Consider the following 25,102-nt stretch of genomic DNA (forward strand, 5'->3'; position numbering starts at 1 on the left):
ACTTAGATGTAAGAGAAATTTTAAACTCTGTATTACTCATTTTCCTTTGTTTTTAGTGTGTTGTTTTGGGTCTTCCAGAAACAGATGTCAGGATGTGATTAAATGCAAGAGATTTATTGAAGGGGGATGGACACCTATGAAGAATAAAGGGGAATAGGACTTCCTGGTGGTCCAGTGTTTCGGCACTTCCACAAAAAAAAAGAGCAGGAGAAGGTGTTTATACCACATTGCAGGTCTGACACCTGTGAAAGAAATTGAAGGAAGCATTGGGTTGGGTAGTGTGGGCAGTGCAGTTCTAAAAAAGCTAGGCAGGAATTTAGTTCCCAACAGAGGAATATGTAGGAGCCCGCATGGGAGAAGAATGGCCTAGCTCTATGACTTCCACCATGCTTAGTTATTGACTGGGAACATGAAAAAGCTGGAGGCTATTGGTCACTGTGATACACATGACTAGGACTAGAGTGAGGCACTCAATGTGGGTACAAATTTTTTTCTACCATAAACTCAGTAGTGAAAATAAGTTTTTGTGCAACATTTAAAAAATCAGAATTGGGACTTCTCTGGTGGCGAGTGGTTAAGAATCCACCTGCCAATGCAGGGGACACTGGTTTGATCCCTGGTCCAGGAAGATCCCACATGCCACAGAGCAACTAAGACCATGTGCCACAACTACTGAGCCTGTGCTGTAGAGCCTGCATTAACAACTACTGAGCCCATGCACTGCAGCTGCTGAACCCGCACACCTAGAGTCCATGCTCCACAAGGAGAGAAGCCACTGCCATCAGAAGTCTGGCCACTGCAACAAAGAGGAGCCCTTGCTCACCACAACTGGAGAAATCCCACACACAGCAACGAAGAGCCAACGCTGCCAAAAATATTTTTTTTTAATTAATGCAAAACAAAGCCCAATGATGAGCAAAATATCAAAAGCTTAACTATAACACTATTTTGCTGACTTACTGTTGCCTCAGGCTTCCTGTGGCTCACCAAGGCACTGCTGATTTGCTGCCTCCTCTGAGGGCAGGTTAGGTAGGTCACACTAGTGGTATCATTTTCCACAGACCACTGCTCCTACCCAAAAACATATCTTCCCCAGGCTTAGGTATTTGAGGTTTATCTGTTGCTCATTTTTCAGTATGAGAATTACGTGTGATGTGGGGTAAACCAAGATAAGTCTAAGTTTATAGTAAAACCTCCCACCCAAAGACCCACTAACAGCAAATGAAAACAAAGAACAAAATGTAAGAATATTGCATCCTTCTAATTTTTTACATTAATATATATGTACTATTCTGTGTGTGTATGTTTTGCACACGACGTAATTATGGCATTCTTCATCAGTAGCCAGCACGTTCCCTGACGGCTTGGGGGCCCCGCGTCAATCATCTTTTGGGCCTGACACAGAGTAGGTAAAGGTCTTCTCAGAACTGAACCGTGGGGAGAAAAATTCTGGTCAGAAAAGTCTGCAAAGACATCCATTCCTTTAGTTAATCTCAATTTGTCAAGCCATCTGCAAACGTCTTCCCCTTCCGGCACTGCTGTTTAGCTCTCCCCGATTCTGGCCACGGATCCGTGTCCCGGGCAGGCTGCCTTCACAACCACTCAGCTTCCAGGCCCGGCTCCAAAGACCGCGAGCTCAGGGAGTCCAGAACCTGCCTCCAACCTCCTCTCCAGGAGACACGTTAGCAATTTCCGCCAGGCTGCCCAGAACGCCACCGGCCACCGGCGTCCCCCCCCCCCCCCCCCCGCCAACTGCGCAGAACTCCGGAAGGTCGGGGAGCTTCCCTCCCGCCCACCGAGCGAAAACAGCCGCCCCCACCCCGGGGGAGCGCTCGGAGCAGCCGCGCTGCCGCAGTGCCACCGGCGCCCTGTTGGGGCGCGCGCGGCCGGGCCCGGCCGACCAGAGGAGAGGCGGAGCGCGGCCGCGGGCGGCGCGCTCGGAGCTCGGCGCTTCCTGTTCCGGCGCGAGGAGGAGCTGCGCGCCGCCGCTGCTGCTGCTCCTGCCGCCGCCGCCGCCGCCCCCGTCTCTGTCGCCCCTGTCGTCGGTCGGGCTGCGCTCGGTTCTTAAGCGCCCAGCTCCCTTGGACCCATCGCCGCTTCTAGACCTTGCTGCCGGGCTCGGGTTCGGATCTTGCCGGGTGAGGCTGCCTGGGCGCTAACTGGGGTCGCGGAGGGGAGCGAGGGAGCACGCCCAAGCGGGACGCGGCCGCCGTAGAGGAGGCGCCAGAGGCGCCTCTTTGGGGACCGGGGGCTGAGGGTCTCCCCCCGTCGCCTTCCTCCTGACTGCGGGCTTCCCGCCCTCTCGACCCCCGAGGAGGAGGCTGCGGAGGCGGGTGACGTCGCACCCGCTGGGTCTCTCCGCGCGTGACGTCAGGCCTGGCGGGGGCGGGGCGGGAGCGCGCCCGGCCCCTCCCCCACCCCTTCCCGGGCAGGCGCGACCCGCTCGGAGGCCGGTTCGCTCCGGTTGATCCCGGACTCCTTTTGTTCGCTGGGCCCTGAAGGGCTGCCGCCTCGCGCCCCTTGGCCCTGACCCCTCCCCCACTCATTAATTTCTAACGCAAGCGGGAGGTGGACCTGAGTAGGTTCTCGGAGGAGCCTCTGACGCTAGTTTAAGGTTATTCGCAATGTGACGTTTTGGTTAGTGTTTTCTGGGAGAGCTGTTAGTAGATACCTTAGATGAATACCCACGACAGAAACTGAGAAGCGTTGCGTTCTGTAATACTCCCATTCTTTAGGATTTAGGAGCGCTTGGTGGCTTTGGACCGTTTTCTTATGAAAACTAATAGTAGTGCTTTTAATAAATGAGGAGTCTCATGTTGAAGCATAGAACCATGCTCACCTGACTTAAAAACATTTATAGCAGTGCTGCTACATATACGCACTCGTACACGTGGTGGGTGTATGGGCCCGTTTTGAAAACGAACCCTCATTACAGGCGAAGGGAGCTTTCAGAAATTTTTCACGAGTTCTTTGTTCAGGAGTGTTCGTTGGGCAGGAAGAAAAGGAATTTTTCTTGCTACCGGTGTCTCTGAACCTCCTACTCAAAACTAGTTTGTCTCAGAAACTTGAGCTGTGTGTACTGAAATGTCCTTTTCTGCTCTCCAGGAGGAACGGAGACCCAGAGACAATTCCTTAACCGAAATCCTAGGGACCAGTGTGTTTTGGAATTCAGGAATCTTTGGATTTTAACTTTAGATTTTAGAAAGACAGTAAAGTGCAAAGATGAGAGATCACGCCAGCTGAGTCGACGCAGCATCCCCTAATCCAGCATTAATATTTGTACAGTGATAGATGGGAATTAGTAGAAAGTATAAATGGCCTCAGGTCAGGTTTTGCCACCGAGTAAGTATTATGCCAGACTTGGGAGCATTTATTTCATTTTCAGGGCTTTCTGAATTGGAAACTGCAGATACAGGTTTGTGGACCTATCATAGCAGTTTGTAAAAGCTAACATTTGTTGAGTTTTTGTTATGTGCCAGACAATGACCAAGAGATTTGTTTCTTAGGTAGGTCTCACAGCAAACCTGTGAGGTGGATACTACTCCTGTCTTACTTTCACCTCTGGGGTTTGCACAGCTCACTTGTCCGGAGCCAACCAGTGAAGTGTAGTGTTATCTAGTCTCCTACTTTGGGCGTTCATCTTAACCATATACAATATTCCCATACACAGGAAGACAAGATAATGTATCTGTTTTCTGGGCACTTTTATTATAGGCACTTGATTTACCAGTCCCATTTAGTCTGTCACGTTACTGGCTCATTCTTTATAGTTGAAGTAACAGGTTCATTCAGGTGAGTTGTCTCTGAGACGTTAAAACCGTGGTCAGAGACTCTCTGTTAAGGCTTTCATATTTCTCCGCTTTCTGCATTCCAACCAATCTGAGCTGCTTTCACTTCGCACAGATCTCTTGCCCCCCCTCAGCTTTTGCACAAACTCCTCCTTTCCCTAGGGCCTGTCTGCAGCTTTTCACCTCATTGTTCTTCCAGGCTGAAAAGGCACCACTCCTCGGGATTCCTCCCCCATACTCCTTGCTTTGATTCCTTTAGGAGCTCTTCAAGGTTGCTCCCATAGTGCCTTGCTCTCACCCCAGGTAACCTACTGTTTAAATGGTGGTTCTCCGGCAGACTGTGATCGCCTTTAAGCATTTATTCCTTGCAATACTATTCATTTCCCCAAGGCCTAACACAGTACCTGGTGCTTATGTTTCAATAAGTATCTGAATGTAGAAAATAGGGCTGACATGAGGTTGGAAAAAAAAGAATTTTTTTTTAATTATATGTTTTTAAGTAATTTAAAATGTTCAGAAACTTGCAGAGTCCCAATTTCTTGAGTTGCCCAAATGTAAATTAGAGTGTATCTGATAAACAGCAATACTAAAAACTATCATATATGCTCAATCAGAATTTATATATTTTTTTTTTTTTTGGCACACGGGCTTAGTTGCTCCGCAACATGTGGGATCTTCCTAGAGCTAGGATCGAACCCGTGACCTCTGCATTGGCAGGCGGACTCTTAACCACTGCACCACCTAGGAAGCCCAGAATTTATATTTTGAGTACAATATATTACCAGTACTGTACCCTCTCCCCATACTAAACAAATCATTGCAAAAATCCTGATTTCCCTTAGTGACTCTTAATAAATATTTTACTTGTTTATAACTGTAGATTATTAAGTATTTTACTTATCTGTGAAGTAGTCAGAAATTATAACTGTTTTGCTGATGAGAAAATGGTCTCTGGTTAAAAAGTTTGCCTTTGTCAAAAGATTCAGACAAAAGGATTGCTGTCCAGGTTTCATAACTGTGTAGTCCCATACTGTTTATAACTCCACTACAATTTGATGGCCTTTTGAAATATTCCTTGTCCAGCAGTCACTAGTAGTTTATGGAGTTCCACTTTTTTAAGCCTCCCCATGATTGAATTACCATTTTTACTCTAAACACCATCGGCGTTAAGAAGTGTTTTACTTTTCTAGTGTATGTCGAAAGAAATTTTGTACTCTTGTTTTAAAATTGCTCCTCAGAAAATACAGTGATTATTTTTACATGATGTATACTTCCGTAAAGTGTTAATGGAAAGTTTTGGAAGTGATAGCTTTGGATTATTCCAAAAAGAAAAATTAAAATCTTCCTTGGGGCTTCCTAGGTGGTGCAGTGGTTAAGAATCTGCCTGCCAATACAGGGGACATGGGTTAGATCCCTGCTCCAGGAAGATCCCACATGCTGCGGAGCAACTAAGCCCATGCGCCACAAAAAGAAGAAAAAAAAAATCTTCCTTGATTATAAACTTTTTTTTGCTAGTTCAAGGTTACATTGTCCTCATCTTAATTAGCATAATCCATATGTTTTGGAATGGTTTTTTAGAAAAAAAAATCTAGAGTTTGGGGGATCCCCTGGCAGTCCATTGATTAGGACTTGGTGCTTTCACTGCTAAGGCCCCGGGGTTTGATCCCTGGTCAGGGAACTAAGATCCCACAAGCCTTGACATGGTGTGGTCAAAAAAAAAAAAAAGAGAAAACCTAGGGTTGCTTTTTTTTTTTTTTTTTAACATTCTGCAACTCTTCTCATATTGGAATACTGATGTCCAAACCTGCTTTTAAAATTTTTTATGATAAAAGTATTCCCCAATATGAACACCGTTTATTCTAGGCATGGAGAGCAGGTCACTTTACTATGCAATGCTGTAGAACAGGAAGTGATCTATTTCTAATCCCTTTGGTCAGGGCTTTATTATTTCCTCTGTCTTTCAGGATTTGATTTTGAATTTAAATTTCTGAAAGCCAGAGTTGTGACTCAGTTTAATATTAACTAGTGGAATAATATATTTTAATGTAATGCTGTGATTAATTAACCATAGTTTTTCAAAAACTAAGAGGGAAGTGAGTAATTCTGAAAACCTGAACTGTGAGACTATGTGAAATTGAATGGGTTGCTTAGTTTGTTAGGTTTTCTGCTCCAGAATTAGTGTGAACTTTGATACAGAATCATTTTCTGTTTCGAAAAGGCTCACTCTGTTTGAAAAGAATGTTAGTCTTAGGTAGACTTTAAACTTGTGCAGTGATAAACTTTCTTGAAGTGTTACTACTAAGAATTCACTATTGTGTGATGTGACACTTTAGTATAAAACAAACCTTACCATGGGAATGACTGGATAATTGTATTTGCTATAGGTTCATAATGTGTTTTCTTTTTAATTTATTATTTCATTTTCTTTTATTTATTTATTTTGGCTGCGTTGGGTCTTAGTTGCAGCGCGCAGGCTCTTTGTTGCGGCTGGTTGTAGTGCGTGGGTTCCAGAGTGTGAGGGCTTTGTAGTTTGCAGCACACTGGCTCTCTTGAGGCGCGTGAGCTTAGTTGTCTTGCGGCATGTGGGATCTTAGTTCCCTGACAAGGGATCAAACCTGTGTCCCTTGCATTGGAAGGTGGATTCTTTACCACTAGACCACCAGGGAAGTCCCATGATGTGTGTTTTAATATTATGAATTAAGAGTAAGGTTATAGCAGTTGAGACAGTAGGCTTCCTGTTCATTTTCTTTATCATTCCTCATGATAACCAAATCATAAATAATAAAACTCTAGAAATGCAAGGATGACTCAATATTAAGCCATGTGTGTGTGTCTGTGTAGTGTAGTGTATTGGTGGGACAAAGGAAAAAAACTGTGAGATCAACTCATTAGATGCCCAAAAAAATCTTCTGAAGAAATTCAGTGTTGGGTGTTTTTTGTTTGTTTGTTTTAACTAGCAAAATAGGAATAAATAAATGTAGCAGAATAAGCATAAATAGAAGCTTCCTTACTGTAATTTTTTAAAATCTCAAAACTGAAAATGAATCATACTTAAACATTAGAAGCATTGCCAAGACAGTTGGGAAGACTACTGTGCTCACACTATCTAATTTAACATTTCATTGTTGTTTAAGTCCTTGCTTATGCAAAAGAAAAAAAGAGGTGTAAATATTGCAAAGAGAACGTAAAATTATTTTTTGTTAATGGCATAATTCTTTATCTGCAGATTCCAGAGAATCAACTGCGAGACTTTCAGAAATAAAATAATCCAGTAATGTCACTGCTTACAAAAATAATACACTAAAATTTAAAAGGCTTTTCCCATATGTGAACAACCAATTAGAAAATATAATGGAAGAGCCAATTTACAACCACAAGAATAAGTTTAACATTTAGAAATCTAACTTGCAAAAAATGTGTAGCAGTCTTGATTTTTTACAAATTATTGAGTGATAATAAATGACAATGATGGGAACTAGGAAGACTTACCTTGTCCTTGAGTGGGAATAGTTTATATTTTAAATGTTTTAAATGTATCAAATGTCCCCTAAATTAATCTGTAAATTTAATGTGTGCTTTTTTTGTTGTTTTGTTGGGTTTTGTTTGTTTTGTTTACAAGATGATCTAGAAAAAATAAGAATGAGAATATTCAGGAAAATCTGAAAAAACAGTAATAGTAGGTCATAAAATTTGTTTAAAAATATAAAGTTGCCCTAATAAGATGGGATTGAGATGTTATGGTGTGGATCAGTAGAAAAGAATAGAATTCACATCGCCTTTAGGAAATGATGGAGGCTCTCTGACTTAGTGGTTAAGAGCCTTGGCTCTGGAGTCAGACTATACCTGGATTTGAATTTCTTCTCTGCTTTGTCACTAGCTCTGTGACCTTAAACAAGTTAACATGCTAAGTTTCCTTTTCTCCAGCTGTAAACTGGGAGTGGTAATGGAATCTGCATCTATTACATGAGGTTATACATATACACCTAAAGCACATAGCATGATATATATTCAGTGTTTGTTGTCAGTAGCAACTGTAGAATGTGTTAAAGGTAGCTTGTCAAGTCAGTTGAGAAAAGATAGATTATTCAATAATTATTGTTTTAAAAAAGAACAGAAAGATTAAATTTAAACAAGTTAAACATATAAATACTATTAGCATAGGTGAATTTTTTTGTCTTATATGACAGACATCTAATTTCCTTAATGTCTTATAAAGCATTTTAAAAAAAAGGATGCACTACTAAGTAGTAAAATGATCAAAGGCAAAAAAGAGTATATGCTGTCTTACTCTGTTTATATGAAGCAAAGAACAAGCAAAAACTAAGAAAGTGATTGCTGAGTGGCAAAGGGGAATTGATTGGAAAGTAGCATGAGTAAACCTTATGGAGTGAAGGAAATGTTCTGTATCTTGGATGGTTACAGGGGCATATACAACTCTCAGAGCTTGCTGACCTGAACACTAATTGTGCATTTTATTGAGAGTTATACTTCAATTATAAAAATTGATAAAAGTGGTCCAAGGACATGAGCATATTCACAGAAAAAGAAGTCTAAGTATGGCATTAAATTTAAATGATGCTCTACTTTCCACTTAATTAAAGAAATGTAAGTTAAAACAACAAGATGCCAGTTTTTAATCATAATTGAAAATGATTTATAAATTTAATAAAATCTAGTGGTGAAGAGGAGTTTTAAAGAGGTGCACAGTGTGAATTGGCATGGGCTTTTTGAGATGGATTTTAGATGACCTTACCTGTTGACTATGTATTGCACTTCTGGTACTTTTTCCTAGTGATAGGTGTTTAGAGATGTTCACTGTGTCATTGTTTAGAACAACTCAAACTGTGAACAGCCTAAACTGCCACCAACTTGAGAGTATAAACTAAGTTTTGGACCACTTTTATATGATGTGCAGCCAGTAAAAAAGGATGAAGTTTATAGATGTGTATGAACTATTATGGAAATTTTTCCTATATAAAGTCATATAAATGATTAAGATTCCATTGAAGTAAAAATAACGTATGCATAGTTCCTTAAAGAATATATAAGAAATAATAAACACTGGTTTTGAAATATTCCTTCTTTTCTTTTTTGTTTTGTTTTGTTTCGGTTTGGTTTTGTTTTTAGGAAAATGTCTGATGAATTTTCGGTAAGTTGATACATTTACTCTTCATAAGTTTTTTGGCTCTTAGAAAAAATACATGGTTCTAACTGTGGGCTCTATTAAGTCTTCAAATTTAAGAGAGATGCTTTTTGTGATTCTTGGGGGGGTTTTTTAATTATTTTTAAAAAAAATTTTTGGCATGTGATTTTGATAGATGATTTGCCTTAATTTACTTAGCCATAATATGTTTGAAAATGCATTCTGTAGTATTTATTTATGAATACTAAGTAAAAAAATTTTTAAAGGGTTACTTCTGTTCTCTTTTAATCTAATAGCGTTAATAATAGCCAACATTTATTGAAAATTACATACCAGGCACTATGTTAAGTGCCTTAAATGAGTTATCTCGTTTAGGCCTCCGGTTAACCCTAACAACCCTGTTGTTTTGAAAATAAGGAAACTGAAGCTCAGAGAATGTATGTAACTTTGAGGTAAAGCCAGGATTCAGATCACGCTATGTTAATCAGTTGTATTTAGAAAACTTGAGCTTCTTTGAGGAATTTGCACTGTAAAGGTAAATTGGAGGTAACTCTTAAATTTTGTATTGGGTTGTTTTTTAAACTATCCCTGACCCTATTATAGCTTACTATCCTTTATGGTTTTATAATCATGTTTGACATTACTTGTCCCTGAATAAGATCAATAAGATGTGGTGTTTTGTATTCCAGTTGGCAGATGCGCTACCTGAACACTCCCCTGCCAAAACCTCTGCTGTGAGCAATACAAAACCTGGCCAACCACCTCAAGGTTGGCCAGGTTCCAACCCTTGGAATAACCCAAGTGCTCCACCTTCTGTGCCATCTGGACTCCCACCAAGTGCAACACCCTCCACTGTGCCTTTTGGACCAGCACCAACAGGAATGTATCCCTCTGTGCCTCCCACCGGACCACCTCCAGGACCCCCGGCACCCTTTCCTCCTTCTGGACCATCATGCCCCCCACCTGGTGGTCCTTATCCAGCCCCAACTGTGCCAGGCCCTGGCCCCACAGGGCCATATCCCACACCAAATATGCCCTTTCCAGAGCTTCCAAGACCATATGGTGCACCCACAGATCCAGCTGCAGCTTGTCCTTTAGGTCCATGGGGATCCATGTCTTCTGGACCTTGGGCACCAGGAATGGGAGGGCAGTATCCTACCCCTAATATGCCATATCCATCTCCAGGGCCATATCCCGCTCCCCCTCCTCCCCAAGCACCAGGGGCAGCACCACCTGTTCCGTGGGGCACTGTTCCACCGGGAGCCTGGGGACCAGCAGCGCCGTATCCTGCCCCTGCAGGATCCTATCCCACACCAGGACTCTATCCCACTCCCAGTAATCCTTTCCAAGTGCCTTCAGGACCTTCTGGTGCTCCACCGATGCCTGGTGGCCCCCACGTGAGTGTTTAATTTGTTGTTTAACATGCGGTAATAGTCCCACAAGCACAACTGAAAGATTGTCTCCAGTTTTGGATGGAAGATTAGAAAGCTTTTAAACCTTTTTTTAAAAAGGTGTGTGTATATAAAATAAGAGTAAATTTCAAGCTTCAGGTAAACTTAGTTAAAGCATTTAAAGGGATGAAAACACAATATTCCTGGTACTAAAAATAGAAAAATTCTGCAAATATCTCCAAAGACATTGTAATGTAGTAAGCAGTGTCCTCAGCAGCATCCTTGAGGTAAACTCAGAGATGGGTTTCATTGGACTTTTTTTTTTTAAACATTTGTCAGTACTGTTTTATAGCATCAGACCAAAGCACAAAGTTTAATAAAAGTAAATCTCTGCCAGTCTAGCTAGATATAGAAGTAGATTTTTAGAGAATCCAGGGCAGTGAATGTGTGACGTTGCACATCTTTCATGCAGCTGTCCGTAGTGCTTCTCAGCCAGGGTTTTGTTAGATCCTTAGCAGTACTGAGCTCAAGATTTTACCAGTCTTCTGCATTGCAATGATATGTAATGCTGTGCACTTTACTGCCAGCCAAGCTGGAGTGGGGTTGACATCTTAGTGGAAGACCCTGTCTTGGGCATATGACCAAATTAGAAAAGCACCCTGGTTCCCCATGAACTGAGCCAAGTCAGATTCTCCATAGGGGGGGAAAATCCATTTATTCTTAACAGAGTACGGATCAGATCTCCAACCAGATTAATCAAACATCTACCTCAGCTGTAAAGGAGAAAAATCTGAATAAAGTGCTCCTAAAACTTCTTTTCATTAGTGTAACTTGGTGCTCTTTATATATATTGTCTTAAATCATTTTTGTAAATTGTATGCTAGAATAAGTGAGATGATTTGCTTTATTAAGCAATAAGTTTAAGCCACAGCAAGGAGTTAATAAACTCCTATTTACAAAATCTAGAAGTTTACTTTTTCTTTTTTCTATTGCAGTCTTACCATTAAGTTAACAATGGATGAAGAGATGACGCTTTGCTCTTTGAAGTACATATATATATGCACATGAATGCATATATAAAAATTGCTGTTTCACTATTCTTAGAGGGCATTCATGAAAGAACAACTCTTGCACCTCTCAGAAGATATCTGCCTCTTGTGCTTGGATGTATAGTACATCTGATGGATACAATCAGATAAAAATGTAAAAGTAAATCATTCAAATGTGATTTTTATTCGGTTTTTATGGCAAGTTAAAGTAATAGCTCTTTGATACAATTTGTTTGAAACAAATTTTCAATTTGTTTAAATTATGAAACTAAACACTTATATAATCACTTTTTCCCCTAAATAAACACTTTGAAAACAATCACGTTGTCATAATTTAAACAAATGATGCCTCTCAGCATCTTGAACTGCTCTATCTGTAGCATAAATAAACCTGGTCCTTCTGAGGTTATATTTTGGATCTACATTTTAAAACTGTTGGTAATTATTGTCAGATGTTGAATTCATTTTTTATCCTTGAGCTTTTAGTAAAAACTTTTCCTTCATTTTGAGTTCTACCTGATTTGTTTTATTTTTAGCCAGATAGGTCATACAGCTCTAAAATCTGCCCTTTATGGAAACTTTTATTTTTAATGCAGGCCAACATGTATATGTAAATTATATTCTTAGAGAATTGGTGATCTCTTTGTATTGTTTTAGAATAGATTATGATGTGTCCATATTGCTTTGGGAAGAGCTCAAGGAAGAAAATAATTGTCTCCTTTGTCTTGAACCTCAAACTAGAGGAGACCCTGGGAACTGCTTCATAGTAACAAGTAATTTGCATTCCCACAAAACACTTCTACAGGACCCTTCCTGTAGCCCCCTTTCTCTCGGTTCTTTAGAAGGAGCACATCCCTTAATTCCTCCCTGATATGGAAAACTGGCACACTGTAGGGGTCTATCACAAACACAGAAGTTATGTTTAGAAAACCTTAGTCATACAGACGTGACTGTTCTCTTTGTACAAGTGTGATTGAAATATGTTCTGTCTTTCAGTCTGGTTAAGCTATGTCATTGTCTCCTGCATAGTTTTCTTGGATCTGTTTGTAAAGTGCTTATGGCTAACAGTTCAGTTCTGTATTTGTTGACAGGTAAATAGGTAGAAGAATGAGTGCCATCCTCAAAAATTATTCTCTAGCTCTAACACTGAGAATAATCATAAAGTGTAGATCTCTGCAATTGAGTTTAAAACAGTGTGACTATGTTACTTAAAAATAAGTGTTGTTTGTAACCTTCAAAATAGCTTTTTGGCACCTTATCTTTAAATCAGGTCTTTAGATTTGGGAAGAACTGACCAAGTTATTTGTCAGATAACATTTTAAAATTTTGAATGTATCCATTAGGTTGCTAAAATGTATTGTAACTTTCTTGACCAGTATATGAGAGATTTATGCTGGAGCTCTTATCTTTGCTTAGAAATAAAATATTTAGTAGTTTATTTATCTTATAGTTAAAATGTCAAGAATGCCAAATGCTGCCAATTTAATGGTTTGATAGCTACCTCCTTTTAAGAAAGCAAGATTGTCACCTTTAAGAGGAACATTCAGTATTTAGGCCTCCCTTAAGTAGATGATAGATTGAAGCTTTCAGAATTGAAACTAATTTGTTTAGATATTTACAGACTGGGGAATGTTAGACAGCTCTTTCATAGTGGCAGAGTCTTTTTTTCTTTAAATTCTTTGCAGGGACAAGTAGCAGCTACCTACAACACTCTTGAATCTGTTGTAGCCTTCAATTTTATAAGGCAGTAGCCTTAGAAGGTGTCATAGCTTAAATTATCAATCAATATCATAATGTCAGGTAGCTCTGGAGGGATGATAGGGAAAGAAAGATGGCAGCAAAGATATCTCTCCTTTTGGTTATTTTGGTTGTCCTACCTTGGGCTAAGTTGACAACTCTGGCTGTAGATAAAATATTTAACATTAGAGAGGATAATGTTTGACTACAGGAAGAAGAGGTAGCAAGTTTGGGAATCTGTAACTGTGGAGTCCATTTATTATCAGAGAAAATCTTAGCTAAAGGATTTGAAGGGCTGTGAATATAGGATTTGGAATTACTGCCCCTTATAAGTATGTTAACTGCTGGCGACCCGTACTGCCCAGTGTGCCCTAGATGATACTGCCATTTTAAACTTGGCTTTTCAAAGATTTTCCAACTGAAATTTGGGAAGTTTTTTTAAACATAAGAATCGAAATCAAAGGGAATAGAATTTGCTTTCACATTCTTTTTAATTCTTTCAAGCATCATTTCTCAACTTGGGGGAGGGGCATCAATTCTTGTGGGTACTCGGGCAAAAAGTATTTTTAGGTTCAGGGTGGAGTTAAGAAAAGCAGAAGTTGTTTCAAGGGAGGAATGAAGGAAAGCATCTAAGAAGGTTTTTGTCTTTACAAGGGAATAATGTTGCTTTTAAAACAAGTTATGCTAGGCTGAGATTGGTTTGTGGAAGAGACTGCTTGATAGAAAGTATGTTTGGTCTTAAGGGAATACGAAGTATGGAATATGCTGGCATTTGGACTCTCAGAGCAGGAATTTTAAGATAAATTTGATGGAGTTAGTTGAGATGTGTTGAGGAATAGTGTTTCTGAAGTTATAATCTTAGATTTTGAAATGTTGAGCCTAAAAATGACAATGAAAAATTAAAATATAGACCTTAGGTCCTCATTCACCCACTCAGTCCCTCAAGAATCAAGGCTCCTTAAAGGAGTGTTTACGATGCCTTGGCTTGTCTGAACTAGACGCAGCCTGCCACTTTCTGATGCTTTTGAAGGTGGCTGTTTGCAGCTCTGACTCTATAGCCCTATTTTCTGTAAAGTAGTATATTGATTATTCAGGAATAGATAATACATTTTTTAATTACCCAAAGGCCTCCTTCCTCCTTTGTCAGTTTTACTGTTTGTTTCCAGTAGAGAATAATAAAAGGGCAGAGAAGAAAGGCAGTGAATTTTTGGTCTTGGTCTGTCATACCACTACAATGGGATATTGGAGTATTTTCTAGGAAAGAAGTCAGTTTTGCCCCTTGATGTTATTTACCTCACAATTATTAGTGCTACATGTTGTGCTCAAATGTACAGCTTTTGAAACTATTTATGTATATCAACATAGCTCTACTCAAGAGTTTTAATTAAAATACTGTGCCTAGTTTGCATATCAGTCAGTTGCCTACACTTCTGAAAGATTCGTGCCAGTGTCTTCCTTCCTCACCATGAATAATCTAGTGCTAGATTTGTTAAATGCCTGGTGTATAAACCTTGGAAATTAAACCTAAGCACAGACCTTCAAGTATTCAAGTTTTTGAAAAGCATAAGGCTTAATTCAGATGAATTACACTGATCCACTGTACTGTGTATAGAAAGTGGTGGGTGGCTTTCAGGGAAGACTATAATTTTATCTTAATAAAGCAATATTTAGTATTGAAGACAGACACTTCTTTTTCTTTTCAGAATTCTGCCAAGTAAAAACAAAAGTTGCCAATAAAATAATCAGTATTAAAGAAATGGCCATGCAAGCTTCTGGCAATAGAAAGCATGTGAAAACTGCATTCATTCAGCAGACACTCAAATGTCCGTTATCCAGGTGCTTTGCTAGATGCCAGAGACACAGAGATGACGAGAACGCCTGTCCTTCAGAGGCTCACAGCTTGTGGGGAGGCATTACAGAATCGATGCGTACATCCAGTGTTAGTTTACCTGGTTAAACATATTTTAGCATTGCTGCTGGTGGAATTTATAGACTAGCCTTCAGGCACTTAAAGGACAAAATATGGCATATCTTGTTTTGAAGTAAGAAAATGCTTTTCGGGACTGTAGTGTTTGTCAGTGCAACTATCAAGCACACAAAGTAATGGGATGCTTTTCCTCTTTAATCTTCCCCTGGATAAACGCATTTTCACTGCCTGTCACTGATTAGCAGATACTGATTTGTTGCCATTAAGTAAACTTCTTATGCGTGCTCTATCTTATGCGTGCTCTACAAAGGTTTTCTGTATTTTTTTTCTTGATGTTGTGAATTTTTTCATTGACTTAATAATGACAAATATAATGTATGTAATTGTCTATGCATTTTAAGTTAAACTGCCTAAAATGTGATTTGACACATATACATTTGTTTGTATTATGAACTGTAAGCAATCTGTTCGAGATGTTAGGTTTTATCACCTGCTGCTGTATTTGTAAACAAAGACAAATGTTGCTTTAAGACGTAATTATAATTAGGAATAGTCCATGGATGTGATACTTGATATTTTTTAAGATAAACTTGTTTGCTTTTGTGTATTACACCTGAAAACTTTTTTTAAAAATGTATTTTCATGGTTTCACAGTTTTTCCATTTATTTTAATCTTTAGGCCCACTTCTGAGCTTCCCAGAGCAAGTCCAGAGCTTAATTAGCTGCAAATTTGTTGTCATAAAGAGAGAAAGAAAAACAGTCTGAGATACCCCTCTGAATGTGACCTGCATTCACTAAGGCATTTAAATAGGCTGCCTAGGAACACCCTCCTCCACAAACTGTGTTTGAGCAATGTAGTGTCTGTTGTGAGGACTTCCTGTTCTCCCTTCAAGGCCAGCCTATTCTTTGTAACCAGGTTATCTGTACACATGAAGTCAGGGAAACTTTCCTATCTGCCCCTGCTGCCTCCTTACCCCCACATTCTTTTATGAAAGATACTGCTGTTTCTGTAGTAAGGGTCACATTATTAAACTTGGTGTATAGTTCCTATTTTCTTTCCACAGGGGGTTTGCTAGGCTTTCTTGAAACCCAGTGTGAGTGGGGCTATAAATGAGTGAATAATTTGTGATATATTCTATTTTTGAGAAGGATTTCTGCTTTTTGCCTTTGGACAAAAAAAATTTTTAAAGTTGCATTTGATGTCTTAACTCATATCTCCTAAAAATACCCACCTAAAGTTATGGAGCTGTGAAATAGGTAGTGAGATATAAGCTCACGCTGGAGCAGGGCTGGGGGTTTCCCATCGTGAAGTGACATTCCTTTGACAAACACATTCTTGCCTGGGTATCTGATACAAGCAGGTTCTTTTTTTACCACCATATTAAAACTTAGCACTCGTCCTTTTGCAACAGATCGCTAAAGCAAAATAGAATCCTAACTATAAGCTCACTTATTTTAGATAAGACAATGCAATAGAATTCTAATACCAGAAGATAATTTGGGCCTTCTCATAGAGTTTGTTCCTATAGCATTTGAACATTATTCTCATGAGGGCAGGTTTTTATGCTGATGCATTAAACAGTTCATTTTCATACTATATTTTGCAGTTCTCTGGGACTCCAGGGATGAGAAGGAGACAAAGCAGGTTCAGCTTAGTTCCTCTCTGCTTTCTCTAGAGCAGTTCCACAATTCCACCGTATGTCAGTTTGGGCTGCCATAACAAAATATCGTAGGCTGGATGGCTTAAACAGCAAAAATTCTTATGGTTCTGGAGGCTGGGAAGTCTACAATCAAGGTGCTAGCCAATCCAGTTCCCTGATGAGCGCTCTTCCTGGCTTGCAGACGTCTCCTCACGTTTCCTCCCATGTGGAAGAGAGAAGCAAGCTCTCAGTTGTCTCTTCTTAGATGGACACTAATCCCATCATAAAGGCCCCATCTCCAAATACCATCGCGTTGCAGGTTAGGACTTAAACATGGATTCAGGTGGGGAGCAGTTTGGTTCATAGCACTCACAGATGAGGTGTTTGAGGGGACAAAATTTTGCTGCTTTAAAATTCTTAAAACTATTGTAGATGACCATGTCTCCTAGTTGAGGTTAGTGAAAATCAATCAGATTCACAAGTATAGAATCTCCATCCATATGGAATTCTAAGCTATGCTTAAAGTGTTAGTATCACACAAGAAAAGAGGATTATTTAATGTTTTAAGTTTTTACCCTGTCTTGTTTTATGTTAGACTTTATTCTTTAAGATGGTCATTTGGACTAGCATTCCTTAAAGATAGGTAGGTAGATTAAAAAGATAACCCTTTTTAGGGATAAGGAAATCTTTAAAAGAGGTTAAGGAAATCCCAGGGTCTCATTACACAATGATTGCATCAAGGCTTAGGGTTTGTCCACTAGATTATGTTTTGCTCAGATATGCAGTGCCCTTTTTATGCAGTTCCTTGATTATTGGTCTAGACACTTGCCTTTTCTCTTCCACAAGACATACTGACTTGTTCTTGTCCCCTTAAGACACCACTGAGTAGATTCCAAAGCTATGGGAAAACTCCTAGGGAAACATTCAGCTGGTTTAACTTCTTAGATAAAGAGGCCAAGTTAAATTGAGCTTCATGTATTGTCCTACTTCTTATCCAGCTTCATTTCCTGGGAGCTAGTAACAACAGCTCTTGTGTACACTTTGCATACCATTAATACCCTGCATTTGAGATATATACAATCTAGGAGGAGACAGAAATAAGTATAGACAATAGTTTAAATGCACTGTCCCAATTAAGACAAAATAAACCTCTAAGACAAGGGCAGTTCTTAATACCCATTTTATAGATAATGAAACTACAGCTAAGAGGTAGAGATCACATAACTGCTATGTTATAGAACAGAGATTAGACTCCTAGGTGTGTTCGCTCTGTTCCACTTTGCTGCAAGATGCTGCTTTCCTAAGAACACGTTTTCCATCTTACATATGCCCGCTGTGGTTGCCTCAGTGCTGTAGTTGTGCTTCCAAAATTGTATACCTGGAAAGTCAAGTCCATCTAACATTTATTGAATGTTATGCAGCAGACCTGTCAGTTCATGTCACTCAATGAATTTCATTAGATATTCACTTTAAAAAGCTAGTGTTTGAAATGTATATCCTTATAGTTTGGTGAATAAGCACAGCTCTTAAACTGCTAACTTAGCTGTATTTTCATAAAGAGACAAATAATATTCAAAGGTGTAGCATTTAAGAGTAGGTTAAAATATGGATGTGAGAATTTTTACAAAAGGTACTGGATGATCAGATCACTAGTTTCAGCCCTACCGATAACTGAAGACACTGGTTATCCAGCTGCCCCGAAGTGGGAAAGGCTTGGGCAAGACTGTCAGGAGTGGCTGAGACAAAAGAGGTCTCTGTTAGTAGTAGGGGAGCAGCCAAGATGTACAGGAACTATACAGAGGGTGGGAGAGTCCAAGGGAGGTTCTGCCAAGTATGGCTTGACAGTTCTTTTTTTAAACTTGGCAATACAGGACATGCTGAGTGAAAACATCTTAACTGTTGCCTAGTTACTGCAACACAGAAAAATCCCAAGTACTAAACTTAATGAATACCTGGATCTCTTCTTGAATGTCCAAAGAAATCTTTACAAAAAAGACCAAACTACATGACTGATGATCAGGACTCGTATTTGGTCTGTTTATAGAAGTGGGATGAAGAGGATTCATGTGAACTAGGAGAAGCCTGTTTACAAACTTCACAAGACCTCTTATCTGAAAGGTGGTAATAAATCTCCACCTCTGGTGAGTCCGTAATAGAAATCTGATCAAATTCTAGAATGCAGGTGTTCATGGTTCAGTGAGCAGCACAATTGCTGGGCATTCAGGCCAGAGTTTTTAGCTTTGAGCTCAGCCTGGCAGTGGGATTTGGTGCAGTTGACTAGCTTCCTGTGCTTATTTACCTTATCTGTAAAATAGATGATAATGCCCAAAGTACCCAAAACACCAGGAGGGAGAAACGGAACATTCTTCCCTCTAGCCAAAAGATCCTGTTTGGTGTATTAGCATAACTAAAAGATTACACATCTAATATATAGTATCTCTATTAATGCTTTCTTAAAAAATCCGATTGTCAAGCTTGAAGGCTAAAATTTACACAATGTGATGATATATTTATTAAACACACAGGTTGCATTATAAGTGGTCATATATGCCGTAAACTCTGGTTTCAGTTGTCCAGGCATAATTATTAACAGCACCCTCCTTGCATTCTCAAAAAGTGTCCCGGATTTAAGAATAAATTATATGGTTATCTTAACTACAACAAAATAGAATGCAAGTGAAGATTTTCCTTGTTTGTTTCCTGAGATAAAAAACATCCTAAAAAACATGTTTTAGCACAGAATTAACCTTTCCTTCGCATATATTATGTAGGGTTACCATTTATACTGCATCTTATAAAGGTGACGAAAAATATCCCAGTCACTTAATTGCAGCCACAATTGTCCTCAGAAAATCCCCAAAGAAGAGAGCACGTTCTAGTCCTAGAACAGGAAGCCATGCCTTTTTTAAATAGAGAAGCTAAGTAGAGAAGGAGAGATGGGAATAAGGCTTCCTACTTTTCTGGGCATCTGTCCAAAGGTTCCTGCCTCATAGCCTCAGATGTGTCTTCCCCACCCCTGTTCTGAAAGCAATTTGCATTAGAGCTCCAAATTCTTTCCTAACTTAATCCTCTCACAAACTGAGTAGCACTGAAAATTATGTCCAATTTGGGGGTCTTTGGCTGCTACATACAAACATCACCAAATCTCTGGTAGAATTGCTTTTTATTTCCTCCAGTCCTGGGCTGACATTAAGTGTTTCTAATTCAGAATAATGGTGGAAGGGAAGGGACAGTGAAATTATTATTTCATAGGGTACATTAGTGGCAGGAAATAAATGATGAAAACTTGTTAAACCATTTCAGAAATATCTGTGGCTAGTGTAATGGTTTTCCATCTTTTGCTACTTGAGGCACATTTTTTAATACTGGAACTTGTGGTTCTCCTGTAAGGATTCTGTGCTTCAGGGGTTGCCACACCAGTCTTCATTGAGCTGTTGGTAGAATGTCTACTGCCATGACCAGGTTCTCACAAGTGCTCTCACATGGTTACATGGCAGAGTTCTTGGAGTTGCAGGAAACCGTTCTTGGTGCTGGTGTGCTGGTGTATCCTCACGTCCCTCCTGCAGTTTGAATCCTGCTCTTCACCACCAACAGCACCTTCTTAGCACTGCCATCAAAGTGCATGTCCCCTTGCTGTGGCAAAAGTCGGTTTTGCACACTGCCCACAATTTAGTGACACGTCTGTTCTCAGCACACAATTATGCTGCAGTGGTTGTGAAGTTAGAATTGGAAACAGCTCACTGAAAACATGTTTGAATAGAAAGTGAAACCTCAAAATACTCCCAAGTTTGAATATCCATTTGCTGCTGCTCGTACATTTCATAACAAGATACTTGGGAATCACGTCTGACTCATTCATCAGAAAATTATTGCTCTCCAACAACCCGTGCTCTGTATAGTGAAAAGCATATTAGCATTACCAGGGAGAGGATTGGAAGGGGATGCAGTTGGGACGTGTCCATGGAGGACCTGATACAGTCTGATAATGTTCTGTTGAGTGGGGTGAGGGCTATCCATGAGTATTCTATCTACCTATTTAACTCCAAAGATAGGTAACACTCTTTTGTATGCACAGTTTACATGTTAAAGCATATGGGGCCTGAGCACCTACTATTGAAAGGAGATCCCAGTTTCACCCAGACTCTTTGAGGAAGGTAGACAGGCCAGGCTTCAGTGTGACTGATTCCTGAGACATGTAACAGAGCAGCACAGGGCCATGCCTAGCATGTGTTCTCCCTTTGTCCTAATAATCGAAGATCTCAATTGCTTTAGGAAACAGACGGTTGTCATTAAGAACACAAAACATAAAGCATCTGCCTCGTGGTCCACCCCGTATAGCACCCAGGCTGACAATGACAAGAAATGTTTTGTGAAAGAGCATAACTGGTACCTAAACCCAGCACGAGACAAGTGGAGAGGCGATTGTAAAGCATTCGATTATATAAGGCATTGTGTCAGGCGAGTACAGAGAGAATCAGAGAAGAAATATAGCCCCCCACACACAGGAGGAGATGATAGGGATGAGACGCTCCATGGTGACATTAGGATAAATGGACACAAATGAGGAAAACATAATGGGAGTGAGGATGAGGTGGTATAGGAGAGTGTGAAGACCACAAGTTCAGGAAACTGACCGGCCATATATACCACTTACTAGATGTATCACATTGGCTGAGTTACTTAACCTCTTAGTGCCTCATTTCTTCAGCTATAAGATGCGGATAACAATAATTCCTAATTCCATAAGGTTCTGAGAATTAAATGAGGTAAAGCACTCAGTGCTTGATGTCATAAGCACTCAACAAATGTGAACGCATCATAGGACCTGGAAGGCACTTTTCTAGGTGCTACCGTCTGGCAGAGGAAAGAGGAAAGTGAACAGGCCGTTTTCATTCAGTGTGATGTTCCAGATGCAGGAGGCACAGACGACTCTGAGAAGGCCCAAGGAGCGCCTAACAGTTAAACAGCTACCATGTTTTGAGCACTACCGTCTTGTGGGGGCTTGAATCACATTATCCCGTTGAGTCCGGGGGTAGAAGTCAGCTCTGTGAACACAGAGCCGCATTCTTGCCCCTTTGCGATGCAGGTCCCCATTAGTGATTCAAGGCATCTGGCACTTCAGAAAAAGTCCTGTCTCAGAGAAAAAGAATACAAGAGAGAGGCTGTCCTCACCTCCAGCTCGTCTGCCCCAACCACATTTTCCTAATCACATCCATACCCCGTTTGAAAGCAGCTGACTTTGGAGTGGGCTAAGGAATGAGTATATGAGTGAGTTTCCAGAGGGATGAGAGGCCAGCAGGTACCCTGGGGAGGAACTGATTGAAGTGGGTTGAGTGTAACTATTCTACCACTGAGAAGCCTGTGTTCCCAACATTCCAGAGAACAGCTGGCCCCACCCTGGAACAGCTTTCCCAGCACTGTTCCCAGTGACGTCAGCAGCATACCTGCGAATACAGCTTGCTTCATGCCTGCCCAGAGCTACACCATTCCTTCTTGCTGGGCTTTGGGAGTACACAAGACCTATTCATTACAGTCTCAGGCCACTAGGAACCCTGAACACCTCAATTTTTTTTTTTAAGTTCTTTATTGGAATATAATTGCTTTACACTCTTGTACCAGCTTTTGAGGTACACCAAAGTGAATCAGCTGTATTTATACATATATCCCCATATCTCCTCCCTCCCGCGACTCCCTCCCGCTCTCCCTGTCCTGGCCCTCTAAGTCAACACCCATCATAGAGTTGATCTCCCTTTGTTATACAGCAACTTCCCACTAGGTATTTTACAGTTGGTAGTGTATATATGTCTGTGCTACTCTCACTTCGTCCCAGGTTCCCCTTTGCCCCCCGCCCCCCCAACCCCGTGTCCTCCAGTCCATTCTTTGCATCTGCATCCTTATTCTTGCCCTGTCACTGGGTTCATCAGTACCTTTTTTTTTTTTAGATTCCGTATATATGAGTTAGCATACAGTGTTTTTCTCTTTCTGGCTTACTTCACTCTGTATGACAGATTCTAGGTCTATCCACCTCATTACATATAGCTCCATTTCATTCCTTTTTATGGCTGAGTAATATTCCATTGTATATATATGCCACATCTTCTTTATCCATTCACCTGTTGATGGGCATTAGGTTGCTTCCATGTCCTGGCTATTGTAAATAGTGCTGCAATGAACACTATGGTACATGTATCTTTTTGGATTATGGTGTTCTCTGGGTATATGCCCAGTAGTGGGATTACTGGATCATATGGTAGTTCTATTTTAGTTTTTGAAGGAACCTCCAAACTGTTTTCCATAGTGGCTGTACCAACTTGCAGGAGAGTTCCCTTTTCTCCACATTCTCTCCAACATTTATTGTTTCTAGATTTTTTTGATGATGGCCATTGTGACCGGTGTCAAACACCTCATTTTTAATAAGAGAACCCTGCTTTTCCAACACTACTTTGCTCCAGATTACATGAGAGACTTTAGCCCATATACAGCGATGCCAACTACTACTTTGATCAGGGAAAAAGATAAGGGAGGCATTTCTTGGAATGAGTGTGGGAGGATCTGAGCCTTGGATAAAGGGAACTGAGAAGACTTTGACCTAAGACAAATGAAGACAGAACAGCCCTAACTCAAATGAGCAAAAATATATCAGCACCTAGAGTTTTTCATTCAACTGGTATTTTTATTAACCATTTACACTGTGCCATGTGCCAGTAATTCAATAGTGAACCAGTCAGTTTCTGCTTTCACACAGCTCACAAGCTAGTGGAAGAGACAATCATTAAATAACACTACTTGCATTTGTGATGAGTGATGGGGAGAAAAGCATAACCTAGTTTGTAGGAGTGAAGTAAAGCTCGCCAGAGGAAATGACATTTGAACTGCCAGCTGAAGGATGAGCAGGATTTAGGCAGGAGACAGACTGGGAGAAGCGTGCCAGGAAGGCAACACAAGAGGGGCAAGGCAATCCTTGTGTGCAAGAAGGGGGGGTCACGAGGGGGGGTGCCTGCCTCCATGTTGATGGTGTCAGGGCAGAGGACAGGAAATGGAGCACACACTCAGGGTGGAAGACATGATCGGCTTGACTTCTTTCCCCTGTTTTGTCTTCCCTTTGACAAATGCAGAGACTCCAATAAACTCAGTTTCAAGTCTTTAGAATCCCTTGACTGTTCAGGGTAACCATACCAGGGATATCCTTTCCATAGAGATCTGGGTTCCCTAAGGTCTCATTAACTAATATCTTCCCAGCCTGGTGGAAGAGCAAGTCTTCCTTTTATAATCTTAATATCTTTCAAAGTGCCTGACTCTGCAGCATGCTATAAGCCATTAATGAAAGAATCATTGTCAGATTGTGCTGACTGGGAGCCGGGGAGTCCATCCCTGGGTTTATTTCAAAGGAGAAATTAGAGAAATCCTTGATTGAATAATTTGGTCAGCTCACACCTGAACAACCCTAATTTCCCTATCTTGCTCCTTGTCATAGATTCATTTCTAACCCAGAAAAGCTGAATGTCTATACCTTATAAGGTACACAAAAGAATTCCCAATCAACTGCTTCGTTTACGACTGCCTTAGGAAACATCTACATCTCCCAGCTCTCTTTAAGGCCTTACCCAGAGCAGTCCCCTAGCAGCATTTCCGAGGATGTGTTCCATAGAACACTAATTGCTAGATATGCCCCTTGAGTAAAGAGTTCCATGGGTTAGTAAGTTTGGGGACGCTATACGTATTATCACTCATGGAAAGGTACCCCCCTACATTAGTGCGTTAAGGCACTAACAAGTCCTGCAGTAAAGGAACCCAATAGTTCCCACGTGTTTTTAACTACAGCAACTTTTTGTTTGAATTAACTGTGTTTCTATGGCAAGACTACAAGAGGGTATTGCTTATTTTTTATTTAAGATTTATTCAGTGGGTACCATGTATAAAGTAGGTGAGTGTGTCACAGAGAGATGAGATGAAGGAATAACAGAGGGGGAGGGTTTAGTACATTTGATGATAGTTTTAATATATTTAATTCTATAAAAGATAAATGGATGGATAAACTCATAAGATACTCATGTGAAGGTCAGTAATCAGTAAGTAGAACATGTGTGGGTTAAACATTGATGAAAAAGCCTAGAAGAACCAAGAGTACATGAGGTAATAAACACACATGAGGGGCACCTGGGCACTATTCAACAACACATTATCCATATTCATGAGTCCTTAATTCGGCCACCCATTAGTGACACCTCGTCTGGCTCCCTGTGCCCTCATGGCTGTTCAGCAGACGATTAGACAAGCTACACCTGTGGCTAACTGCATGTCTCCAGCGGAGCAAGTATGTACCACTGACACAGGACCCCCTAGCTGGAACCTCAGCTCTAGTCTTCACATCTTCATTGCCAGCAAGCAGGGAGAGCTGATATAGCACCGAGAAAGAAAGAAGTCCTA

At 40.5% G+C, this 25,102-nt stretch overlaps 1 protein-coding gene across 1 annotated transcript; it reads left to right on the forward strand.

Moving 5' to 3' along the window:
- Window positions 1-1,943: 1,943 nt before the first annotated feature.
- On the forward strand, window positions 1,944-15,590 carry MAPK1IP1L (mitogen-activated protein kinase 1 interacting protein 1 like). The gene is made up of 4 exons (XM_057732281.1): window positions 1,944-2,138; window positions 8,916-8,937; window positions 9,621-10,328; window positions 11,318-15,590. The coding sequence occupies exons 2-4, from the start codon at window positions 8,920-8,922 to the stop codon at window positions 11,327-11,329; spliced, it is 738 nt and encodes a 245-aa protein (XP_057588264.1). The 5' UTR covers window positions 1,944-2,138; window positions 8,916-8,919; the 3' UTR covers window positions 11,330-15,590.
- The last annotated feature ends 9,512 nt before the right edge of the window (window positions 15,591-25,102 follow it).

The sequence above is a fragment of the Hippopotamus amphibius genome, chromosome 4 (genome assembly GCF_030028045.1).
Source record: "Hippopotamus amphibius kiboko isolate mHipAmp2 chromosome 4, mHipAmp2.hap2, whole genome shotgun sequence".
Taxonomy (NCBI): Eukaryota; Metazoa; Chordata; class Mammalia; order Artiodactyla; family Hippopotamidae; genus Hippopotamus; species Hippopotamus amphibius.